This window comes from Thermobia domestica, chromosome 7 (genome assembly GCF_964235325.1).
Source record: "Thermobia domestica chromosome 7, izTheDome1.hap1.1, whole genome shotgun sequence".
NCBI classification, from domain to species: domain Eukaryota; kingdom Metazoa; phylum Arthropoda; class Insecta; order Zygentoma; family Lepismatidae; genus Thermobia; species Thermobia domestica.
Genome location: NC_137460.1, coordinates 274,422,134 through 274,445,646, shown reverse-complemented (window position 1 = coordinate 274,445,646; position 23,513 = coordinate 274,422,134). Strand labels below are relative to the sequence as shown.

The 23,513-nt window shown below is 34.6% G+C and overlaps 1 protein-coding gene across 1 annotated transcript in view; it reads left to right on the top strand.

Moving 5' to 3' along the window:
• Nucleotides 1-691: 691 nt before the first annotated feature.
• LOC145690933 (SCAN domain-containing protein 3-like) overlaps nucleotides 692-23,513 on the top strand; it is a 34,867-nt gene continuing 12,045 nt past the window's right edge. The window contains exons 1-2 of the mRNA XM_081766378.1: nucleotides 692-4,456; nucleotides 20,695-21,241. Coding sequence (XP_081622504.1) covers nucleotides 2,122-4,347 — 2,226 coding nt within the window. The 5' untranslated portion in view covers nucleotides 692-2,121 and the 3' untranslated portion in view covers nucleotides 4,348-4,456; nucleotides 20,695-21,241. The remainder of the gene's footprint in view (nucleotides 4,457-20,694; nucleotides 21,242-23,513) is intronic.

Below are 23,513 nucleotides of genomic sequence, written 5' to 3'. Positions count from 1 at the left end.
CTCTACGATCTCCATCGCAGACGAGACATACATACATATATGCATATTGGTTTGTTGGCTGAGAGAAAAATTCTTGAGAGCACTTTTATACGAGATTTATTTAAAATTTAAAAATTTTCTTCTTAAAAATTCAATGAACTGAACCATACGGTTCCAACATATAAAAAGCGTTATGAGAAAATAAATTATATGAACAATGATTTACGAAACATTTTACTTTTCAAAGCGGGTCAGGGAGCCTTGAAACAGGGATAAGATTGTAAAAAATTAAAGAAGTGAACGAAAAATGTCAACTATGTTTTAAAGAAGATGAAACATTAGAATCCTTATTTCAAAATGTGAAGAAACCCTAAAAATCAGGGAAAAATGGAAATGGATCGATGAAATGAAAAAGGAAGGATATTTGGTTACATTAGCTTGAAGGCTAGGCTTTCATGTAAATGGAAAGGAACTTAATGAGAAAGAAATAGAAAAAAACAAAGAAATTCTTGAATTTTGGTAGAAAAAGAAAATGGAAAACGTTAAATGACAAAAGATTACTTACTTTTACTATTTCTTTCTTTTTTTCAGGAACTAAATTTCCGAAGAGAAGGAAGGAAAATACTTTGAACCTGAACCTGAATGCAAGTGACCTTGTGGAGAATTTCTCCCGGATTGGTAAATATGCTTTACATTCACTTGTGTATGATGGGGAGTTCGTCAGAGGCCGTTACGGCGAGTGCATTGTGTGTTGTGTGCTCTGTGATGCCGAGTGTTGAGTGGGCCTTTCTATACATTTACATTGCACTTACACTCTTTTTTCATTTACACGTTCATACATTCCCTTCTTTTTTTCAACACTTTTTTCCCTTCATTTTACACTCCCACTTTTCTCTACCTTTTGCCCTGTCCAACTTGGTCTTCAGCTCTCTTTAACTGTTCGAACTTCTCTCCCGATTTTGACCTTTACCCTATTGTGTCATACTTCTCTTCTGATTTGTCTTTTTCCCGATTGTGACATTAAAATTTTCACGTATTTTTTACTTTAGCATACTTATTACTTTGTACATGTCATATACCTTTGTACTCATCTTATTACTTTTTATCATTTTTCCACTAATCAAATCATTACATTTTACACGTTTAATTAGCTTTGTAAATTGCCGATGTCTTTTCAAGACAGTGGCACGTTTTTTTGCGCCACTGATGTGACGCTTCTACAAACAGACAAACTTGTGTATGATCACGTATAGTTTCTTTATTTACTTCAGCGTTGCCAACATGTACGATAATTATCGGATCATACGATAATTTTGCATCAAATACGATGTACGATAGTCTATGCACGATAATACTAAAATGTACGATAATTTAGGAAACCCTAGCAACGTGTATTTTTCTTATTTAGATTTATGAAAAATTATTGGAAGAATGTTTCTTGTCTCCGAGGTTACTTGTCCTTTCCTTCTTGATTCGGATGGAAAGAAAATTTTACAATGCGTGACGCCAAGTGTAAAGAGAAAGTTCTTAAAGGAGGCTGATGTAAACTCCTTGCTTGATGGGCTCCAAGTCCCCAAACGAGTGAAGATTGCCCCTTATGAAAACAAGGATAGCTTTAACATGTGGAAAAGGTCGAGACCTCTCATATTCCCTTTTTATCGTCGGTGGTTAATGGCATGTCATTTCTGCGGGGGGGGGGGGGGGGGGAGACCTTTCAATGTATAACACACGACCCTTTGCCTCTTCCTGTTTCTACCAGAACTAACACGGGTTCGTGGCCAGAAAAGACAGAAGGCAATAAAAACATAAAAGTGAAAATTGGTTATTTCTGCAACTCCAGCATCTTCCTGAAATAAAAGATGAGCGGCTACTAAGACTTCGGTTGTTGTAGAAATATGCTTTGTAGATAACCGCTATTGTACTGATTTTTTTTTTAAACCTGAACGTGTATAGAAAAATACATTTGTATTTCTTATTTAGTTTGTTAGTTGCCTTCTTGGTTTAAAGATAAGAAGACGTGTGTCGTGTGCGGTAGTAATACTTTCTTTCGTGAAATTGTATTTCGTATGTTTTGCTTTTTTTTTTTTTTTTTTTTTTTTGTAAAGTAAGCCATTCGTACTTTCGGCGCGATTATACGATACAATGAAGAGAACAATAAAAGACTTGTTTCAGGCATCCAATGGACAAAAGTTGTCATCAAATTTGAACAGTGCTGGGAATAGCCACGACGAAATACCAGTGAAGAGGAAAAATCTCGGTACTCCCGAGAAAATTAAGCAAAGAAGAGGCGAGTCAACAGTGAAACATGAGCACAGATCACAAAATTACAGGCAAGAATGGGAGTCCCACAGTGATTTTAAGGGGTGGCTTGCCCCTGTTAGTGGCAATTCCAAAAGAGCGAAGTGCATCGTGTGTAATACGGAATTTACAGCGGAACTAACCGTTATAAAAAATCACGCGAAAGGGAAAAAGCACATTAATAATAAACGGGGTGTATCATCTGTTCAAAAGAAAAGTATACTTTCGTTTATTCAGCCCGCGGATACACAGCAAACACAAATAAATGAAGCGGAAATACGAATGTGCGGTTTTATAGCGGAACACAATCTTTCACTTCGAACGGCCGATCATTTAAGTGCTATGGTACGGAAGAGTTTCCCTGACTCTAAAATCGCTGCTGGAGTGTCTTTAGGACGCACTAAAGCGACAAACATAGTAAAGCATGTTATTGGGAAAGTGCACTCGGAGGAATTAGCACAATATTTGAAAACTCGTAAGTTTAGCATAATTGTAGACGAGTCTACTGATATAGGCACTATTAAGACTATGTGCATTTGTGTGAGATTTTTTAGTGAAAACGAGAGGGTTGTTCAAACTCGGTTTTGGCGTCTAGTTCAGATTTTTTCGGGACAGAACCCGGAAGCTGCTAATGAAGGTGCCACTGCTGACCGATTATTCACTGGAATAATCAAATCATTTGAAGATGCCAGTGTCCCTCTTGGTAATATAATCGGGTTTGCAAATGACGGGTGCAACACAATGATGGGTAAGAACAATTCAGTGGCCCAGAAATTACGTGATATCCTTCCTGGTGTTACGATACAAAAGTGTGTGTGTCATTCCCTTCATTTGTGTGCAAGCGAAGCTTGTAAACAGCTTCCGAGTGAATGCGAACTTCTTGCAAGAAACATTTATTCCTTCTTTAAACATAGCAGTAAGAGGCAAGCACAATTGCAAGAATTTCAGGACTTTTGCAACGTTGATCCTCATTGCATTTTAAGGCCTTCCCAAACCCGTTGGCTGTCATTATTGCAAGTCGTGCGACGAATTATAGAACAATGGGAGCCTCTAACATTGTATTTTACCAATGCTTTGTTAGTAGATCACGTAGGCACAACACAAGCCATACTTAGTGCCTTGAATGATCCTACTATGAAGCTATATTATTTCTTTTTGGAATGGATCCTTCCAAAGTTTGTGACACTAAATGAACTCTTTCAAAGTGAACAGACTTTGATTCCTAGTTTATATACAAAAGTGAGCCTTATATATAAAGAACTTCTCTGTGTGTATTTAGACAAGCATTACGTTGTTCGATCTGATCTCGAGAAGGTCGATCCAACGAACAAAAATTATTTTTCACCATTAGAGAATATATATCTAGGAGTCAAAGTAATGCAAATGACCCGAAAATTAAATTCCAAAGAGACAAGAGAAGCTGTACATTCATTTAAGACACATTGCAGGGATTTCTTGGTTGTGGCATGCTCTGAACTAAAGAAACGTTTTGATTTCTGTTCAGATTCGCCATTTGCAAAAATGACATGTCTGCAACCAACTGCAGCATTAAATAAGGATGATACAAGGGTGGCATCACTTCTTTCTCTTGCTGCTGTTGTACCCAGAATTCTGCCCCCAACAGACATCGATCTTTTACAGAAAATCGATGATCAGTGGAGAAAAATGCCCCTCATCAATATCACGCTTGAAAGCCAACCAGATAAATTTTGGGCACATTTAAAATCTTTGGCAAACGACGATGGGTGCAATGAATTCTTCGAACTAGCTCAGTTCGCCCTTGATGTTCTAGTGTTGCCTCATTCTAGTGCATCGTGTGAAAGAGTATTCTCAAGGGTAAACTTAATAAAAACCAAAACAAGAAATAAGTTGCACACAGAAACTCTCAATGCCCTATTACTTTCATCTCAATTTGTCACAGCCAATGGCGGATGCAGTGATTTCAAACCATCAGAGTTCATGCTCAGGTCAATGAACAAAAATAACTTGTATCCATCTTCTGTTAGTAGTGACACATGTGCAGAAAGTAGTGATGGTGATGATGATGATGATGATGATTTTCAAAATTAATTTTGTGTAACATAGTGTATATAATGTACAGTGTGTATAAAATGTTATTGTTAACTGCACAAACAGTGAACATTATCAGAGGCATATTCATAATTCAGCATCTCGCTTGGTAAGTACAATTATTATATTGAATTACTTCTTTTATTATTATTATTATTATTATTATTATTATTATTATTATTATTATACTATTATCATTATTATTATTATCATTATGCTTGCAATGATGATAATACTAGCTAAAGCACAGCAATACTTGAAATTTCTATTACAAACAAAGATGTACGGTAATTTTATGTAAAAAACGATAATTTTACTGTGCTCGTACGATAATAATGTCGTGGGCGGTTGGCAACGCTGATTTACTTCATTTTCTGCCGTAAGAACTTAGCGTTCATGGCTTCGTCAAGAGATATAGTTACTATTACAATTAATAATAATAATAATTACAAGAGAAACGCTACAATTAATAATACAATTATTTAATATATATATATATATATATATATATATATATATATATATATATATATATATATATATATATATATATATATATATATATATATATATATATATATATAATATTAGGATATAGTATATATTAAGCTATATCAGTTCCCGAAGGAAAAAAATGAAATGAAATCTTATCTTTAAGTTTAACGTCCCACGGTTTGCCGGTCAGGCTAAAGGAGACGGTGATAATGAGAAATGAGTGAAATGGTGGAATGAAGAAAGTGGGAGGAAACGGCAGAACCCCGAGAAAACCCACGAGCACGGTGCAGTTCCCGAAGGAGCAGGACGCTCACACTTTTAGGTATTATTCATTGAGTATGTACGAACTTAAAAAGGGGGTAACAGAGCGACTTTTATTTACTTATCGACATATACGAAATTAAAGAACGTACCTCTACTTTATATCTGCATGTGTAGTGCCCTTGTACTTTTTCAATGACTATGTGTGTGTGAGTGTGGAGGGGGGATTTAACGCATATCGCGTAGTGATGGGCAGTGGGAATATTCCCGGTGGGAAGGAATTTAAAAATGGGAATATTCCCGGGTTTTTTCCCTGGCCTATAAATTCCCGGGAAGGAATTTATTTTCATTTCATTATTTTATCTTAAAAATTATAAGAACCATATGACTAATTACTTTATTTTAATATATTATGATTTTCTTCTAGGTTTTAAAGAATTTGGAGGTTAGAAAATATAAAATTATTTGACGGTATTTTATATAACTAAGAATATGATTTTTTAAGTTCCATTTTCATTTGCACTAAACTGTAGGGTAATTGTTTAGTATTGGAGGCCAAAACTAGCAAAAAGTGGGATGATTTACGTAAGAAATGAGTTGATAGTGATGTTCAAGTAGTCAAGAAAGTATCGAACATATTTTTTTAAGTCAGTAGGGGATTTATACAGAACGGAAACGTAAGTGGAAGTGATCTATGTGATAAAAGAAAGTGAATTATTGGTAACGAAGATAGAAAACAACGTGTCATGCGGGGCTCTAACCCGCCTTCATTCGCTAGCGCTCGCTCTGCAATGCTGTCTGAATTTAATTTTGGTAACATAATTTAACGTATGATACCATAAAAGAACCGCATCGGAATAAAATATCGCAAAAAAGTAGGTGCAAAAGCTGGCCCCCACTGCTAAATAAGAGCCAAAATTAGCAAAGTACTAATTTACAAATGATGAAAAGGAACCATTTTGTAAAGTAATTTAGAATTATGTAGAAATAGAGATGAAGTACTATTAATAAACTCTGAACCACAATTGGTAATAGACGTCGGTCTGTCTACTCTCTCTGACTCGAATTTCTGAAGAGGTACTCGGAATTCTTTAACATGTGAATTAACGTATGGAATTTCGAGAAATAGGTAGAATGATAGGTTTGAGTATGGCAATGTTACGTGCTAAAATATAAAGATAAGCAAGTATCTTGTAAATTTTGTGAACATAAAAATGTGTGCGCAAATGTTGCTAAATTGGTGAGACATGTATCTTCTAGCATTTACCCAATCTAATTGGTTTATAACATTTATAAATTTAATGTGTTTATAATATCAGTAATAGAGTCAAGTTGAGCAAATCCACTTACGTATAAATTTAAACTGTTACTATATAATTTTTTCACACATATTTAATTGATAGAACATATTGTAAATAAATATATATTTATGCGTACTCTCTAAATAAAATAAAGTGTTAATAAAGTAACATAGTACCGTTCAGAATATATATTTTAAAGAATCCTATGTGGACAACAGTAATAATATGCTGTGATATAAAAATTAATTCAACTTTGAAATCATAATATAGTAATAGAATGCAATTTTCTTTCTGATTGTACATAAATTCCCGGATAAATTCCCATTTTGGGAATCTTCGCAGGAAATATTCCCGAAAAATATATTCCCGGGAATTTACCCATCATTAGTATCGCGTATCTTGTGCACATGGATACTTACTATTGCACTACGTAGAAAATTTATGGTATTTCATGTAGAAATGGTAATAGAACACAGAAGAAACGCAGATCAGGGGATTCTTTTGTATACAATTACCTCCTCTGCATTGGAAATACTTTCTTCGCATAACAGGTATTACTCCAGAAAATGATTCCATACGATAGAACTGGCTGGATCAAATTGTTTTCAAGCTTTCTGTACTTAGAATCTTATTAACTTTACGTATAAGGTATATTTTCGCGCTTAGTTTCCTCAACAAATCATTCATATGATCATTCCATGTTAACTTAGAGTCTAATTTTAACCCTAAAAATTTACAAGTGTCAGATACCTGTATGAGTTCCCCGTCTATACGTATTTGATGTATATTTAGAGAGTTCAGTTTTTCTTCATAGTAAAACTGCATGCAATGTAGATCAAACAAACGAACCTGGGCATTACTGCTATATCGTTGGGCCAATTTGAAAATAATAATAATAATTTTAAAAAATACCAAAATGTACTGCATTTGGTTACATTCGGTTGCATTACAGTAAGTTACGATAAGTTACATTGGTCTATGTTTAGCAGAACGGGTCCAGCTCTTTTCACTAAAAATATGTTACAATTTTTGTAATTTGTGTTCACATTCGGTTAGTTTAGGTTAGGTTATGTTAATTTAGGTTAGATTAAGTTAGTTTAGTTGATGTTATATGAGTGTAGGGGTCCCGCATATTTTTTTTTAAAAAAAGATAGGATTTCGCTTAGTTTAGTTTAGGTTAGTTCAGGTAAGCTTCGGTTAGTTTATGTTAGGCTACGTTAGATTTTGCTACGATATACTACGTCCAAATCATTCATTTCTCCTGTAAATTTTGTGTTTTTTACGTGCTTCTGGACCCCTTGTACTAAACATACTCCGTTGCGTCATTTGGCGTGTAATTTTACTACATAAATCCATAGTTGGCCTATAAGTAGCAGTAATAGGAGTAGCAGTAGCAGTAGTAGTAGAAACTGGTTAGAAGCCCTGCAGGGGTTGGTTTTGTTCTGTTCTCGACATGAAATGGGCAGATTAAAGACTTGCCCAAATTTTTCTATACGTTTTACAATCTATGGATTCATACAGTAAAATAAGTGTACCTCTCCGCGAAATACTCCATCCGCCTTCTCGTACAGTGCTCCTTACAACATAAAAAAAAAAAAACAGTAAATACAACTACTTACTTAACTTTTACATTTCTCCTTACCAGACTTTTACTCGTTCTTCCTCACAAACTTCCTTACATAAATTCTCCAATTGTTCCGGTAAGCTTCCTAAAATTAGTCCGGCATTTCAGCAGCTTACACCGAACTTATGCTAAGCTGTCAACGAACAGAACAAATGTTCTATAACTGAGGCAGGCCGTGTGAATCTAATATAACTGCGTGGGTGTTCGGGTATGCATCTGTAAGAGGAGGGACATCAGTCACTTTGCATTTGCTCATAAACGCTAAGAGTAAAAACACGAGACAGAGGCATTTCGAAGAATGCAGTCTTTCCTTTTTCGTAGGCTTATGTCTGATTTATGTAGGCAAACCTTTTTGTTAGATAAGAAAACATTAAAACTTTACTAAATCTATTAATATTAGGTTTGGTTAAATTCTAATTAATTCTAAAAGAAAAAAAGTAAACCAGGTTCGATCTTTTTCGTCTGAAAGAAATATTTTTTCTATATTAAAATAATTTGATATCGATTTGCAAACATATTAGATTTCGAAACCTCAAAATGCAAACATTACGTTCACACGTTGCTGATAAACTTGACGTTTCGTCTTTATTTTGGTGTATCATATTTTACATAGGAAGAATATAACAATATGGAAAACTACTTTAGGCCTATGTATTACATACAATTCACAAAAAATGAAAGATTAACTAGATGCACACGTGTCTCATAAAACTTGGCTCTTTTTTGCTATTTTGAAGCAAAAATGTTAAAAGTCCAACTCCGGGTAACTTTGGAAAAAAGTAAACCAGGTTCGAACCTCCAAGCCAACCTTTGCAATCGGGAAAAATTTTGCAGATGTGTTTTGCTTCTTTTAAATATAGTAAGTATGACGTACTACTAAGTGTAGAAAATGCAACAATGATTGAAATACTTAATGATATAATATTTCGTAAATTTGTATTATTATCAGCACATGCTAGTTTGTCATTTAGATTTCCATACGTAAAAGAACATTTAGATCTGTAAAAAGGAACCTTTCCATATATAAAGGTAGAGTAGAACTAAGAAATCGAATATAATTCTCGCCTGCGTAGCAAAATAAGTGACAAAGTAGAACAAAAACAGCGTTTGCAATGGTTATAAAAGTAATTGTGTTATAATGGTGTTATATTTCGTTAGATGATGATAGCATAAAGTCGCCGTGTTATCGCAGTGGTAAACTGCTAGATTTCAAATCGTAAGGTCGTGGGTTCGATTTCCATCTGGATCAATTCTTATCATTTTCTTGTATGAAATTTTATTTTCTATAATGCATAAAAAATTTATGAAATAATTATATTAGAATACATCAGTTGTATATATATTCATATAACCATTGCAGAACGTAAGTAATTTTTATGTTTAAATATAATATCAGAGATAGGTGTAGGTGTTCAGAATACTTCGGTGTTATACATGTGAATATTAAACGCAACTTAAGAAAATCGTATAATAGTAATAAATAAGTTATGTGGTGCATTTATTTGCAGCTATTTGTCCTATACAAGTTATTTGTCAATTGTTTTGTTACAGCATGTCATTTATGTTCTTGAAAAATTATCCGAGGCATAAAGAGAAAGTTTAAACACAGAATTCAAATTTTGGGCTCTCGCAAACCATTCCTGAACCCCAAAGATCATGTGAGCAGACTGTAATTGTCGTTACAAAGCATGCTACAACGGAAAGTCTTTACATATATTTTCAATTCAAAACCTGATATGCTTTTTCGGTATGGAAGTTGTGATACCCAAGGGCGTCCATCCTCGCGTTGGCGTTATTAAATGTTCAGTGTACCTTAAAGTTTTATCTATTAATGCTTGAAATATAAATTTAGGAAAAAAATAAAAATTGTGATTTAGACAAGGGATTAATTATTAAAAAGGAAGAGAAATATACTTACCGGAATTATCTGAGATGCATTTTGTATCTGATTTACAGCAATTAACATCATGTCCTGTTTCATGATTTTCACTATTACACTATACGTACTAGCTTTTATAATTGTGCTTAGATTCTTCTGCGCATCTATTTAGCTGCTAAACTTTAAAATGTTGTAGTTATAAAAAGGAAGACAATATACACTGATCACCAGGTAAATTATAGGCACCTATCTAATAACGTGTAACATAACGGCGGCTACCCGCCACGCCATGAACTCCACGAGGTCATTGAAGTGTTGTGGAATCTCAATTCAAATCTTCTGCAAAATCTCCCGCAGAGTTTTCAGGTTAATTGGAATGGGGTCCACAGCCGAAAGCTTATTTCCACGGCGTCCCAGATGAGTTAGATCGGTTTGAGTTCCGACGACCGTGTTGCCTGTTGAAAGCAGTGCTCATCAAACCAGTTTGCTGCCATCCTAAAGCGGTGGGCCGGCGCATTGTCCTGATGCAAGATGAGGTCACCATCTGGTGCCGAACAAATGACATGACATGGTCGTCCACAATATGGCAGTGGCATTTACCTGTGAGGGAATGTGTTACATGTATTCGGGGGACTTTGTTCCCATTTCAGTCCACGTAAACATGCCCCAGATGAGAATACCATCTCCACCGACCTGCACAGTTCCCTGCTGTCTCGATGGATCCATTTCCTCTTGCGGCTTGCGACTCTGCTTTACCGGTTCATCGGCATGTACCAATGTAAAACTGTCCAAGCAACTTTTTCTAACATTTCCAATGTCCAGAGTCAGTGTTCTTTGGCCCATGCTAGAGGTTGTTTCCTGTGTTGGGCTGTTACAACGGATAGTCGCATGGTCGATGGCTTATGTACCTCATCTCGAGCAGTTGGTTGCGAATTGTGTGGCTGCTGACATGGCGTTGTTGTCTTGCATTGAACCTCTCCGCGATTTGACGCAGTCTGACTCGTCTATCGGCTGTTACAACGCTGGCCACTCGGCGTCTACCCCTGTCGTCGACACGCCCCTGACTGTTGCAGCTTGCCCGTGTATGTGCGGTTTTATCGAAAGCTAGGTACTCACGATACACCCATGACACAATTGCGTTTGAATATCCGAGTGCCGCAGCGAAATTGTGCCCCACACTCGTCTGGGCCCTACGATTTGACTGCCGTCAAGTGCACTCAGATCCTTCGTCTTGCTCATCACACACTGCACTGACACGGATACCGAGAGAAGTACACGGTAGCAGTACCCTTGCGGTGCATTTCATTCACATGCACTGGTAGAGCCTTTTTAGGGCGGTTTCTGCAACTGTCCTGCTGTCTCTGATTCAACTGGTGATCAATGTATATGGCACCGTAAAAAGCCTTGCGATGGTAAATGAATTTAAACAAAAGTTATAAATATACCAGTGTACTTTGTGACTTACTTTACTTTTCTCTATGGCATTTTGCAGTTGAATTTCCACAGTTTTCATTAATTCCTATTCACAGAAGTTGGTTTTGTTGACAGCTTCATCACCACTTCCTTCATTTCCGACTTCGATTAAAGTAGTGCTATTGCTACATCTTTGTCCACTACTCTGCTCACACAATAATGTGCAATCTAGCTCTCTTGTTTTGCACCCACAATTGTTTCCGTAGTTCGCGTGGCAGTTGTATGCTATAAACTTTAGCAAATCTTCTGGAACAGGTTTTTCAAATTTTGTTACAGAAAGAAGGCAATCAGGACAAATCCTGCAGCCCAATTCAGTTGGAGGCATCTTGTTTTTTCCACTGCTTAACTTGGTAGAACACCTGGAGACTGCTAATATACACCAGCTGTTGTTGGAGACAATACTGCTAAGTTGAAAGTGTCACTAATGCTTTGTTTAGAAACAATCTTTTTGTACAGGAAGAATCTTATAGAATCCAGATTTTCTTTCTCTGCATATCTATAAAATGCTAAGAACATTTTTCCTCCATCAGCTGCTATGTCATCAGCAGATGATGTTGGGCTGTTCAAAACATCCATTTCTCGACGCTTCATTTTTTCCCAGTATTTTGTACACACCTTCCTTCCTTACTGTGTGGAGCAGACATTGTATCACAACCAGTCAAGGCATGCGGAAATAAAATGCAGTTAATCATATCTCCCGATGCTCTCTAAAGATTGGTACTGCTGTATATCTTATGTGGTCGATTCGAGCCAGGAATAAACATGTAAGTGTCAGCTGTTGCGAGTGCTACAATCATAACCAAAATATCTGAATCTTCTCCCACTATTACTGACGAGCAAGATTTTGCGAGATGTGTTGCAATTAACGCAACTAATGTGTCTGCATCTCTAGGTGATTGATTTACGGTACAACCAGATTTCTCGAGATATTTCGCCAGAAGTTATATAAATTTGGATTTTTTTGTGTGTGTTAGAAAGAAATTCCTGTTGAGTTAACGAACAACGTGCATATTATCCTCAACCATTACGCATATTCATGGTTTCTTTGTTCATGTCCTGTGTTTTGTATTCTATACGCTAGGCCCACCTTCATAACCATCAAATTTAGTGCGTTATTTACCATAGTGTTTTGTAATAAACTCACATATTGCTTATATTGTTGGGCGGAAAAGTTATGGAAAACCAACTACTAGAGTTTTCGGACTGTTTTAGTATAATATCAATACGTAAAACATATTCTAACAGGTTTGACCTTTGTTAAAAAAAAATTCAAGTTTGATCGGTTTTTGTCGCAGTTACACTGGAGTAGGGCTATTTATTTAAAAAGGCGGAAAACTCGAAATTTGATATTTTTGCGAGATAATAACATCAGTAAAACAGATTTCAATAGATTTAATCTTCCTTTCAAAACGTTTATCTTAAACACTAATTTTAATGGACACATAGACTTACATACAGATAACGTGAAAATCTACTTTCAGTTTTCTTGGGCACCCCTGCCGACGCCACTGTTTACGAACTATTTATTAAACTAACTGGACTCCAAACATGGTGATACTTACCGGAAATTGCAATGAAGAGCCGTCTCAAATCAACAGTTATCTTTTCCTTCATGTCAAATGATTTTTCCATATGCTTCTACAGAAATTTTGCACAGTCCAATGACATTTAAAGCTTCATTGCGTATCTCTGACATTGTATATAGTGAGAATCTATACATCGTTTTAAAACTTATGAAACTTCCAACAACTTTTATTCGATCACTTCTTCCATATTTCTACTCTGTTAAGTTGTATGAAGCAATGAAAATAATGTCCTCTAATACAGATCCCAATTTTTCACTTTATCCTAAAGTTATGCGAAAATGGTTTTTCTGAGAAAAGTGATAATAACTTGTTACATTGCCTATAATAATAGAAGTATAATAAACAAGGAATGATCCTTTTTCTTTAATTAGTTAAGAAGTTATGTGTCATAAACTAAGAACATGTAAGAAATCCAAGATGGTAGACTATTTATTCAAAATAACGGGAAACCCGCAACTGAATTTTTAGGGACTTTATGGATGTAAATGAAGAAGACATCGCAAACAAATTCCAGTAGGTCCCACCTTTTTATTCTAAATGTGTAAGTTTGGCTCGCCTTTGATGTAATTTGGCTGGACTATGTCGGGATACATATCAAAACTGCTGGAAAAGGATTCATATTAGTATCGAATGCGTAGTTCCGTGGTCGCTTAGGTAAATAGTTGTATTTTGAATTCCGCTTAAGTTCAATTAAGCTGTCATTAAGACTTGTGATGTACGTATTTTTACATTTTGACGAAGTGACGTTCCCAGTGAAATCTTCCACAACATCTTTACTGGTACTTTTTGAGGAAGTATGAAACCACGCACAGTGAATCTTACCTTATTCGCCATTTTTATCGGCTTTTGTGTATTGACCTGCCACGTGGTATTATTTCCAGGTAATGAAACGTCTTTTGTATACTCTTGTCAACTAAATTTACGTCATAAAATGTCCGAGAATCCCTGCCATCTTTTGGGGAATCCATTGCGCCTCCAATGCACAAATCTGAGAACTGCAAATTTGGATAGAGGAGGTTAGGAGTCTTTGATGATATCATGCCCCATCACGTCTACACTCAGTAGTTTGTGCAAAATTTAATTCTAAGGTTTGTTTCCCATGCTTTCGGCAGCTTATAACACGTAAACGACGCGATTTTCGCCCTATGTTTATTAGAACTTTTTCGTTTGTTTTGCTCTCAGGAATCATCCCTCTGCTTTTGTACAACGAATTTAGAGCCATACTGTATATATATATATAGATAGATAGATAGATCTTCTTTCGGAGTTACAGGCTGCCAAAAATATATAAAAAAAATCTTTAAAAGTCCATAGCTCCAAAACTATGGGACCTACCGTAGTCTGGTCAAGACTTAATTAGGAACTGGCATGTGCCCTAATAAAGTATCCATGTTTCAGAATCATAAGGTTCCCACGCAAGAGTTTTTACAGATAGAGTTTGGCTACACTGATATAATTTGAAGTACTCACCAACTATCGCTATAAACTTTGTTACAGAAGTACCGAACGATTTTGGATAGGCACATACTAGTTCCTAAGTGAAGTCTTGACCCGACTACTATACGTCCCATAGCTTTGGAGATATGGATTTTCATAGTTTATTTTTTTGATGTTTTCGGTAGCCTATAACTCCGAAAGCAAGAATTTGTGCACCGAAGTTGGTCTATATTTTTTCTCTCATTTTGGTGTCAGAAATCACCTAAATGTTGTCGGTGTTGTTTAGAAACACCCTATATATATATATATATATATATATATATATATATATATATATATATATATATATATATATATATATATATAAAGAAGAGGAGGGAAAGAACCACTTCCATATAAAAAGCATTGAAATCCTTTTTAAAGATACCGTATTCTGCTTTCTTTTTAAAGTATAGATAAGTTTCTTAGACATGACTTTGTGCTCGTAGATTTCCTGTTTACGTGGTTTATGGGTTCGTGAGTTTTGTGTTTCGAATCAAGATTCGAGTTTATATAATAATTTCTGTTTATACCTGCAAATTCCCTTTATCTTTCAAGAACGTAAATCACTTGCTGTAATGAGAATATCGAGAAAGTGTATGGCAAATAGCTGCAGATAAATTCACTACACAACTTATTAATAGCTATTATACGATTTTCTTAATTTGAATGTAATATTCACATATACCGACATTGTGGCAAAGCCTCCCACATCTCAGATCTTAAATTTTAAACATAATAATTACTTACGTCTTGAAATGGTTATATATATATACAATTGATTTATTTTATTGTAATTATTTGATTTAGTTTTCATATATTGAGGAGAAAATATTTTCATACAATTTTTTTTGACCCGAACAGGAATCGAACTCACGACCTTACGATTTGAAGTCTCACTGTTTACCAGTGAGGTAATAGGAAAAATATTGCAAGGTATTTCTAACTATATATAGCTAACTGAAATTCCAAACTATTCCTTTCTTATGTGTTGCAAATTCTGTGACTTTCTGTTTTTAACTTTAATGTCGATGCGAGAACTATGTTCCCTCTTTTTACATAATTAAACATTTTTTACGTATAGAAAGCTAAATTACAAACGAGCATGTGCTGATATTAATACATGATTTCGAAGTATTGTATCATTAAGTATTTCAATCAATGTTTCTTTTTTTCTACACTTGCTAACAAGTCGTATTATATTTAAAAGAAGAAACACATCTGCAAATTTTTCTCGATTGCAAAGGTTGACTTGGAGATTCAAACCTAGTTTACTTTATTCCAAAGATACCCGAAGTTGGATTTAGATAATTTTTGCCTCAAAACAACAATAAAGGGTGCACCCAACCTTTATGAGGCAGGGTGTACATGGTAAAATAAAGCACATGCACCATATTCATTTACAGTTGAAAAAAAACCCTCAATATTTTCCTTCCCCTATAGTGTATTGATTAATGTTGCGAACTCTTTTCATAAATGAAAAAGAAATAAATGAAGAAAGTTCCTTTAGTGAATGTGACTTTTGTGGTGGAGTTTTGTGTGAAATTTGCTTTGCTAAGTACAGTCTAGTTATTGCATATTTTCGATAGATTCCCGCATGGATATCCTCCTTTATACAATCAATTGCTCGCAAATGATTTTCCAAATTCAGCTTGCTGCTAGTAGTTTGTTGTACACTATGGAAAAATTGACCATAACTATTGAAATGTGTAAAATGACCCTGCATCAAAAGATTACTGATACCTTAGCTAAATTCCTGTTCCAAATTCAGAGGTGTTCGAACATCAGACACATTATCTAGCTATGCCGCAAGCAACGTTCACATCGCTATCGGATTAGAAAACCAACACAACAGAAAGACAATTTCCGCATGATGTAATAACTAAATTACGGTCTCTGTATTCTAGAGTATAATCCAAGATTGCTAATTTCGTACAAGTATGGAAAAAAACATATAATAGATTTTCGTTTGAAGGACGCTATTATGCTTATCTTTTTTATCATTTTTAATATCTTGTAATCTCTTTCACCTATCTCGTAATCGTAAAATACTGTATATTCAAATCCACTAGCTGCCATATACTCCATGTTATTTCTTCATTAAATTAACTGTGAGCTCTTCAAATTACCTTTTATTTAACTTAATAATCTTAACACATTTATCCTCAACACGGTACTGTTTTAATTAATCAATCCCATCAACGTTCTGTATAATATTTACCCTTAAATTATTTCGACAATCTACTCATACATTTTGCCTAATTTTACAAAAATACACAGTCATATTTGCATAGCAACTTTCTTCTTGTTCTTTCTTATGAGCATGTTAAAAACTTAAAACACTTCACTCCCAGCATTCCTCCCGGATATTAACAAAAAATAATCTGATAGCATTGTACACCTTGATCACATTTTTTCTATACTTCTTAGACGTCAATCATCATCCTTATTGTTCCGACATGTACATTTATTTGCCCCCGATTGTTTCGAACTGCGTTCTGTTTCTGTCATTATATCTCACCATTTAAGTACTTTTCCTTGTCAATTCCTTCTGTGTTGAAAATGAGCTGAATTACTTCTTTTTGTAACTCAAAATATACGAATTCTACATCTAATATCTCATCATTTGTAAGTTTCTGTCTTCTCCTATAGTACTTTCGGTTTTTATTGTGTCTTCTATATCGGTCCTTGTATATATATTGTTCCTGTTTCGTTGGTGAATTATATTGTCTTCTGTAAGTGTAATATGAATCTCTTTCAATATCTGTTAGTAACTTGTAATCACTAGTATTCAGCGAACCAGTCTCATACTTATTTTCTTTTTTAGATTTATTTCTCTTATATTGCTGCTTTTTTTTGCGCAATTTCTTACTTCTTTTTTTACGAAATTTCTTTCTTTCGCGAGGTACTTCTTCGTCATGTACTAGGTTGTTACTAATATCTTTCTGTACTTTGCTCGTCAATTCTTCTAATACCTCACTCAAAGATTGGTAATGCAATGTGTCCAGTATCAATACTTGATATAAGTCTTGCACTTTACTCTGGTCTTATATGGAAGATATTTCTTCTCCCTGTCGTAAATTGCTGTTTGAATTATTGTACATTTTGATTAACTCGATCATCTATGTGTAGTTAATTTATTTCTGTATACAGTTGTTGTAGTATACCAGCATTAGCGAACTTATGGATTCAAGCCCATTTGACAGCGGGAGCTCAGGTGGTTCGGATTCCACGTTAATCAGTAAGTCCCGTCTCATATAGCCTCGCTGCTGAAAGGGGTGCTAAAATCAACGCAACTCCAACCCATTTGAAACATCTCTTGTCGTTAACGGGACAATTATCCCTAACGTGTAAACGTTAACAATCCCGGCTTTTAATAATCTTTGCTTTACTCTTGTCTGATGATTCTGAACATATTGGATAACTTAATTTCTGCCTTGTTCTTACTGGTGAGTTACTTGGATATGAAGAATGCCTAGATCTTGGAGAGTTATAGGCACTTGGAATATACGGTGATCTGCCTTGTACTTCTTTGTTTTCTCTTATTATTTTAGGTTGCATCAGGTTAACTTGGAGCTGATTTCGTTCACTCGCCCTACTGAATACGATCATCTGCTGTTCCGTGCTTTTTGCACCTGTAACAATATCATTAACCTGTTGAAAATTGAAAGACCTAGATGTCAATATCTGTCATGACTTTGATTTTTCATTCCAAACAGAAACTTGTCTCGTAAAGAATGGTCTAAACACCTATCAAAGTTGCTGTATGCAGCTCGGTTTTCCAATACCATCACAATTTGGGCAACCGTGTGATGTTCATCTTGAGTTAACTTCTGAAACTTGAACCTTTCGGCTGTTCCGTTAGTCTTAACACCATAATGCGGCAACTTAAGTTCTTCATATGACTTTTGTGTAGGTTTATCTGGAGTTCACAAATTTCGCAATTCTTCGTAAGCTTGTCCATCCATAGCTGCTAAAAATGTTGCTATCTTTCTATCCTCAGGTAAGGCTGCTGATAATGCCACTTATTCAAATCATTCAATTTAAATTAATAGATTGTATTCTTCATGTATCAATGTCAAAAGGTTCAAATTTGCTAAATGAAGCCATTCTTAGTATTTAAAAGCGTAATAGTCTTTACTATCGACTGCGCCAACTGTTATACTTATTTTTTTTTATTTTTAATTATATTACATCCCTTTCACGTATCTCATGTAACCGTAAAATACTGTCTATTCAAATCCACTACCTACCATATTCTCCAAGTTATTTCTTTATTAAATTAACTGTGACCTTCTTATTACTTTTTTTATTTAATTTCTAATTCTAACACATTTATCCTCAAAACCTTACTCTTTTAATTAATCAGAATCCCATCAACTTCCTGTATAATATTTACCCTTAAACTTATTCGAGAATCTACTCAAACATTTCTCCTGATTTTATACACATACACAGCCACATTTACATAGCAACATGTTTCTTATTTTTTCTTATAAGTATGCTACAAACTTACGGAAATACACTCCCAACAGACGTATTTATGCGTGGTTACCACTCGGTGTTAATATGCCATTCGATTAATTATGTGTTGCACTGATGAATGCAGAAGATTTCTCCCTGTGATTGAAAAACATTGCGATAGCACTGGTGAAACAAGTTGAATCCAATCGGAAAAAAATATTAGGGAGGATTTCGTAGATTTGGGAGGTGACATTCACTGTCGTTGGAGAAGAAACTCATTGGAAGTTTAGGAGGAGGTTGTCTGGCGACTATTATATAAAGTACCAAAAGCTACGTCTGACTCAAACCAATATTTATAGAACAGAAGAAAAATAATTCAGTGTTATTTATTTGTAAGGTATGAAAAAGAAATGATTGTTTCCTTCATCTAAATTAGAAATATAACCGTTTAAATAGTAAAAGCAACTATTAATATAGCTAGGCATTTATTTTAGAAATTTGGTTAAGTAGAAAGCTAAGAGTTCCCTCAGCTTTCCATTTAACTTTAATTTTGAAAATAAATTTTTCATTGGAATATATTGGCGTGAAATCTTTAAGTTTTACGTCCTACGCTTATGCCTGTTAGGCTTAAGGACATGGTGATGAGGAATAAAGGAAGTGGGAGGAAACGGAAAAGGCCCGAGAAAACCAATGCGCACGCTGTTTGTCCACCACAAGTCTTACGTGGCAAGAGGTGAGATCGATCCAAATACCCCATGCGCCAGATGTCAATGCTTTGCCACCGAGCCAACGTAACCCCCTTTTGAATAAGAATATTAGGTGGATATATACCCCATTATATCTTTATGTAAGAGATCTCTAGGTTCTCTTTGTTTAGCCTGAGCGCCTCCTGTGCTAAAGATCAGTTCATTTTTGGTAAGGACTCATGCCCAACATTATCCAATACTTCCATGTTTCAAATAAGATTGGTACAAAAATAGACGCTATACTTCAATATGATCAACAATTAACATAGGTTACTAGAAGAAAATGAGTAACAAACGTTCGAAAACCGAAAATACAGAAAAAAAACCCTTCAAATTAAAACAGACAATAACGACTACAAAATAAATTTCACTAAAAATTCCTAGCAGTATGTATTTGAGTAAAGACAAAAGCCTGCAGAGAGCAAGTAAATTTGTGTTTAGTACGAGTTGAAAATGTTATCTACTTTTAAGTGAAATATTTGTATTACACTTATTCATCTTTATTTTAGAAATGTAAGCTAGTAATGTAGGAGAGGAAATTTTAGTTTTTGGCGTTTTCTGTCCTCATACAAAACTGATCGTGGGTAGAGAATTTATTACTTTACTTAATTAGGAAAAAGAAAAAAAGCAAGAATCGTACTTTCATAAAATTTATCTATGTATGGCAAATCTAAAATAATACTAAAAAACATGAAACATAATATAGTCCTATAATATACTTGTGTGTAAAGTAGAAGAAAAATATATTAAGTTTTGCCTTAGCAAGTCAGGCAGTAAAGAAAAAAAATCGTTTATTAACCAGTATTTCCATATTTTGGCATGGTTCTGTATTTTCGGTATTTTGGTATCTCGATATTTTTGTATGAGTTGTACCAAAAATTTCGGATGTTTTAGAATACTGTTTTCAGTATTGTTTACATTCCTAGTCTGATCCGAAACTATTCAAGCCACTAAGTCAATTTAACTTAAGTGGTGCTCACAGTTGTCTTCTCCCGGCTCGCTGATAAATTCTGTTAAAACAAATAATATTTTTCTGTTTCAGATTTGTTTTCGTTTACTTTTTAATTATCTCCTGAAGGTTACAAATCTCCAACAGTTTTTTGTGTTAGCGAAATGGATTTTCATTATTTGAACTTTCCTTGCAATAAAAGTGAAATGAAAGGAGAAGACGTTTATATTAAAGTTGAAATGGAAACAGAAAGCGAGCCAATTGAAGAATGTAATTATAAACTGTATAATAGTAACATCAATGATCATAAAGATCCTCTTGTAGTAGGTGTGGAATGTAAGGAACGAGAAAGTGAAGCGGCAGAGAAGATTATCTCTACAGAAAGTAATGAGGATGAAACAGTATCAGATTGGAAACTAACTGCAAAAGCAATATGTTTGGTCAAGCGTTTACCAACATGTAAAGCACTTGCAAATGCCAAAAGTTTTCGAAGTAACAACAAGACAAAATCCTCCGATTTTACACACAACACGAAAGAGTCAAACTGTCACGCCTCTGCCACTATTCTGGACAAGAACGCGCATGACGAAGAGGTTGAAGAAAATAGTAATCGTGACGGATACAATGCTCAGCTTCTCAGGTATGTTGAAGTGCAGTATTTCATTAGCGTTATGTCTTCAGAAATATTTCTCTGATATTGCGTTCTTCGTTGTGGTTTGTTTTTTTTAACTGACATGAGTATGCGACTTGTTTCCTTTTGCCTTTCTATATCTTCCTGTTTTCCAGTCTTGCCACAACGAAAACTGATTCTACTATACCAATACCCAATCTCCGCCGAAGTTGGGAAAGACGAATACAAGTACCATTAAAAGTGTAAACGAATATGTAGATTAACTTGGTATAAACAACAAGCAAAATATGACTGTTCAAGAAAATAAAATTCTAGTACATAGTGTGTAATATATATAATCGTGCCTATAAATTAAATTACGTTCAACTTATATTAATCGTATAAATATGTAAAATTTATTATTTTTTGATTTACACGAATTAATAATATTCTACCTTTTGTGTATTATTAACAATCTAGGCGATTTTTGCGTTAATGTGTTTATAATACTCACAACAATGTTTGGCTCGCCAATCTACTTTGAGGCCGTCGTTGTGTTGTATTGAGTCACAAGCAGTCGCAGGGGCCAGTAGCTGGTTCTATGGGTGATAATCCAACGTTGTCCATGTCAATGCGTGATGCGTTTTCACATTCGGTCCTTTCGAATTTTTCCTTCGATATCTTAAACAACACAATGTTACTCGATATATGAAGGCAAACGAATATTAAACATGTGTAAATTCAGAATAATCCCCTATTCGTGATGCTCGCCACTAAGACACTAGCGATAGACTAGGGAGCGCGTTTCAACACACTGAGTTATCACATCTGAATACATGCAGTTTCCGCACAGCTTACTGATCTTAATAGTCAACCCCCTCTTCCTTAATAATAAAGAGAGGAGCGCATTTCGACACATCCGTACTGATAAGTTCGAGATTACACACCCGAAAGAATGTTCCTTCTCTGCCGATCCCGATGCAGCAAAGCGTTGGGAGAGAGAAAGTTTCCCGACAGTGTGTGTGTGGGCGATTTCCGTTTTTTCTTCATAGAATGTGCTTTGAGCGAAGCCAAGAGCAGAAACACATAAACAAACATACATGTACAAGCTTGTGAGAGGGACCGTTCCAAGAATTCTCCCATCTTTTACATGAGGCTTGTTTAATAAATTACAGGTTACCACAATCTATCTTCTTTTGATGAAAGCAATTGATAAGCCTATTAACCGGTGACATCTTTTCAATACTTGCAATACTTAGTTATGTATGTATTTTTTCGTTTATCTGAAACTGAGTTAACGGAAATACTTATTAGAACACAACCTATTGCTTAACTTTGTAAGAGGTGAGACAGTTCGGCAGTTAAATAAGTTTCCAAGCGTACCAGTAAATCACTATAAATCTCGTCTTTACACCAAGCCTTGAATGTAAAAGGAACACCCTTTATATTCATCCGAGTCACTGAGAATTCACCATGGAAAAACGGCATATTGGGACAAAACTGCATATGTTAGAGCATATTCCACTTGTTTTCTGATTAAGCATAAGGTTATTCACCTGTATGACGTTAAAGTCAGATTCAAGCTACCATTAATAAAGTCATTTGTTTATTTTGTCATCAAACTTCTTTGTAGCTGTCCATTTCATAGTCTTTTTTTATCTTTTTTTAAATATTATTTTCTCAAAATAAATATATATTTCAATAGTTTTCTCATTTTTTCATTGAGTATATTATATGACCATATTATATGAGTATATTATGTGAGTATATTTAAAATAAGAAATGCTTATTAAACAACATAAACACCAAACTACTTAGATACTAAAGTAAAACTCATTTCAATAATAATCAAATAATAAAACATAACCATTCTTTTCAATATCAAATTTGATTATAATATATATATTCATACATAAAAATTAAAATGAAACAAAACAACATTTAAAACAAGCATGCTGTAAACTAATCATTATATCAGTCACACATTGACTATTAGAATTGTAAAATCATTGTAACGTAGAAATGATAAAGTAATAGAGTATTATTTAAAATCTTAAATTTTGTTATTTGTCTTCCTCAAAGGACAAAGTGTGCAACATATTGAAACATTTCAGGTGAATTTACAATCACATGCCAACTCAAAAAATGATTCCAAGCTTCCCATTATTTAAAACCAATATGACAGAAATATTTTACTTTTTCTTTCACTTTGAGTTGTTAGTTGCTATAACGATGTGAATTTACATATTCACTAAATCATCAATATCGACTGAAATACTACGTAGTCATTAATATAAGTGCA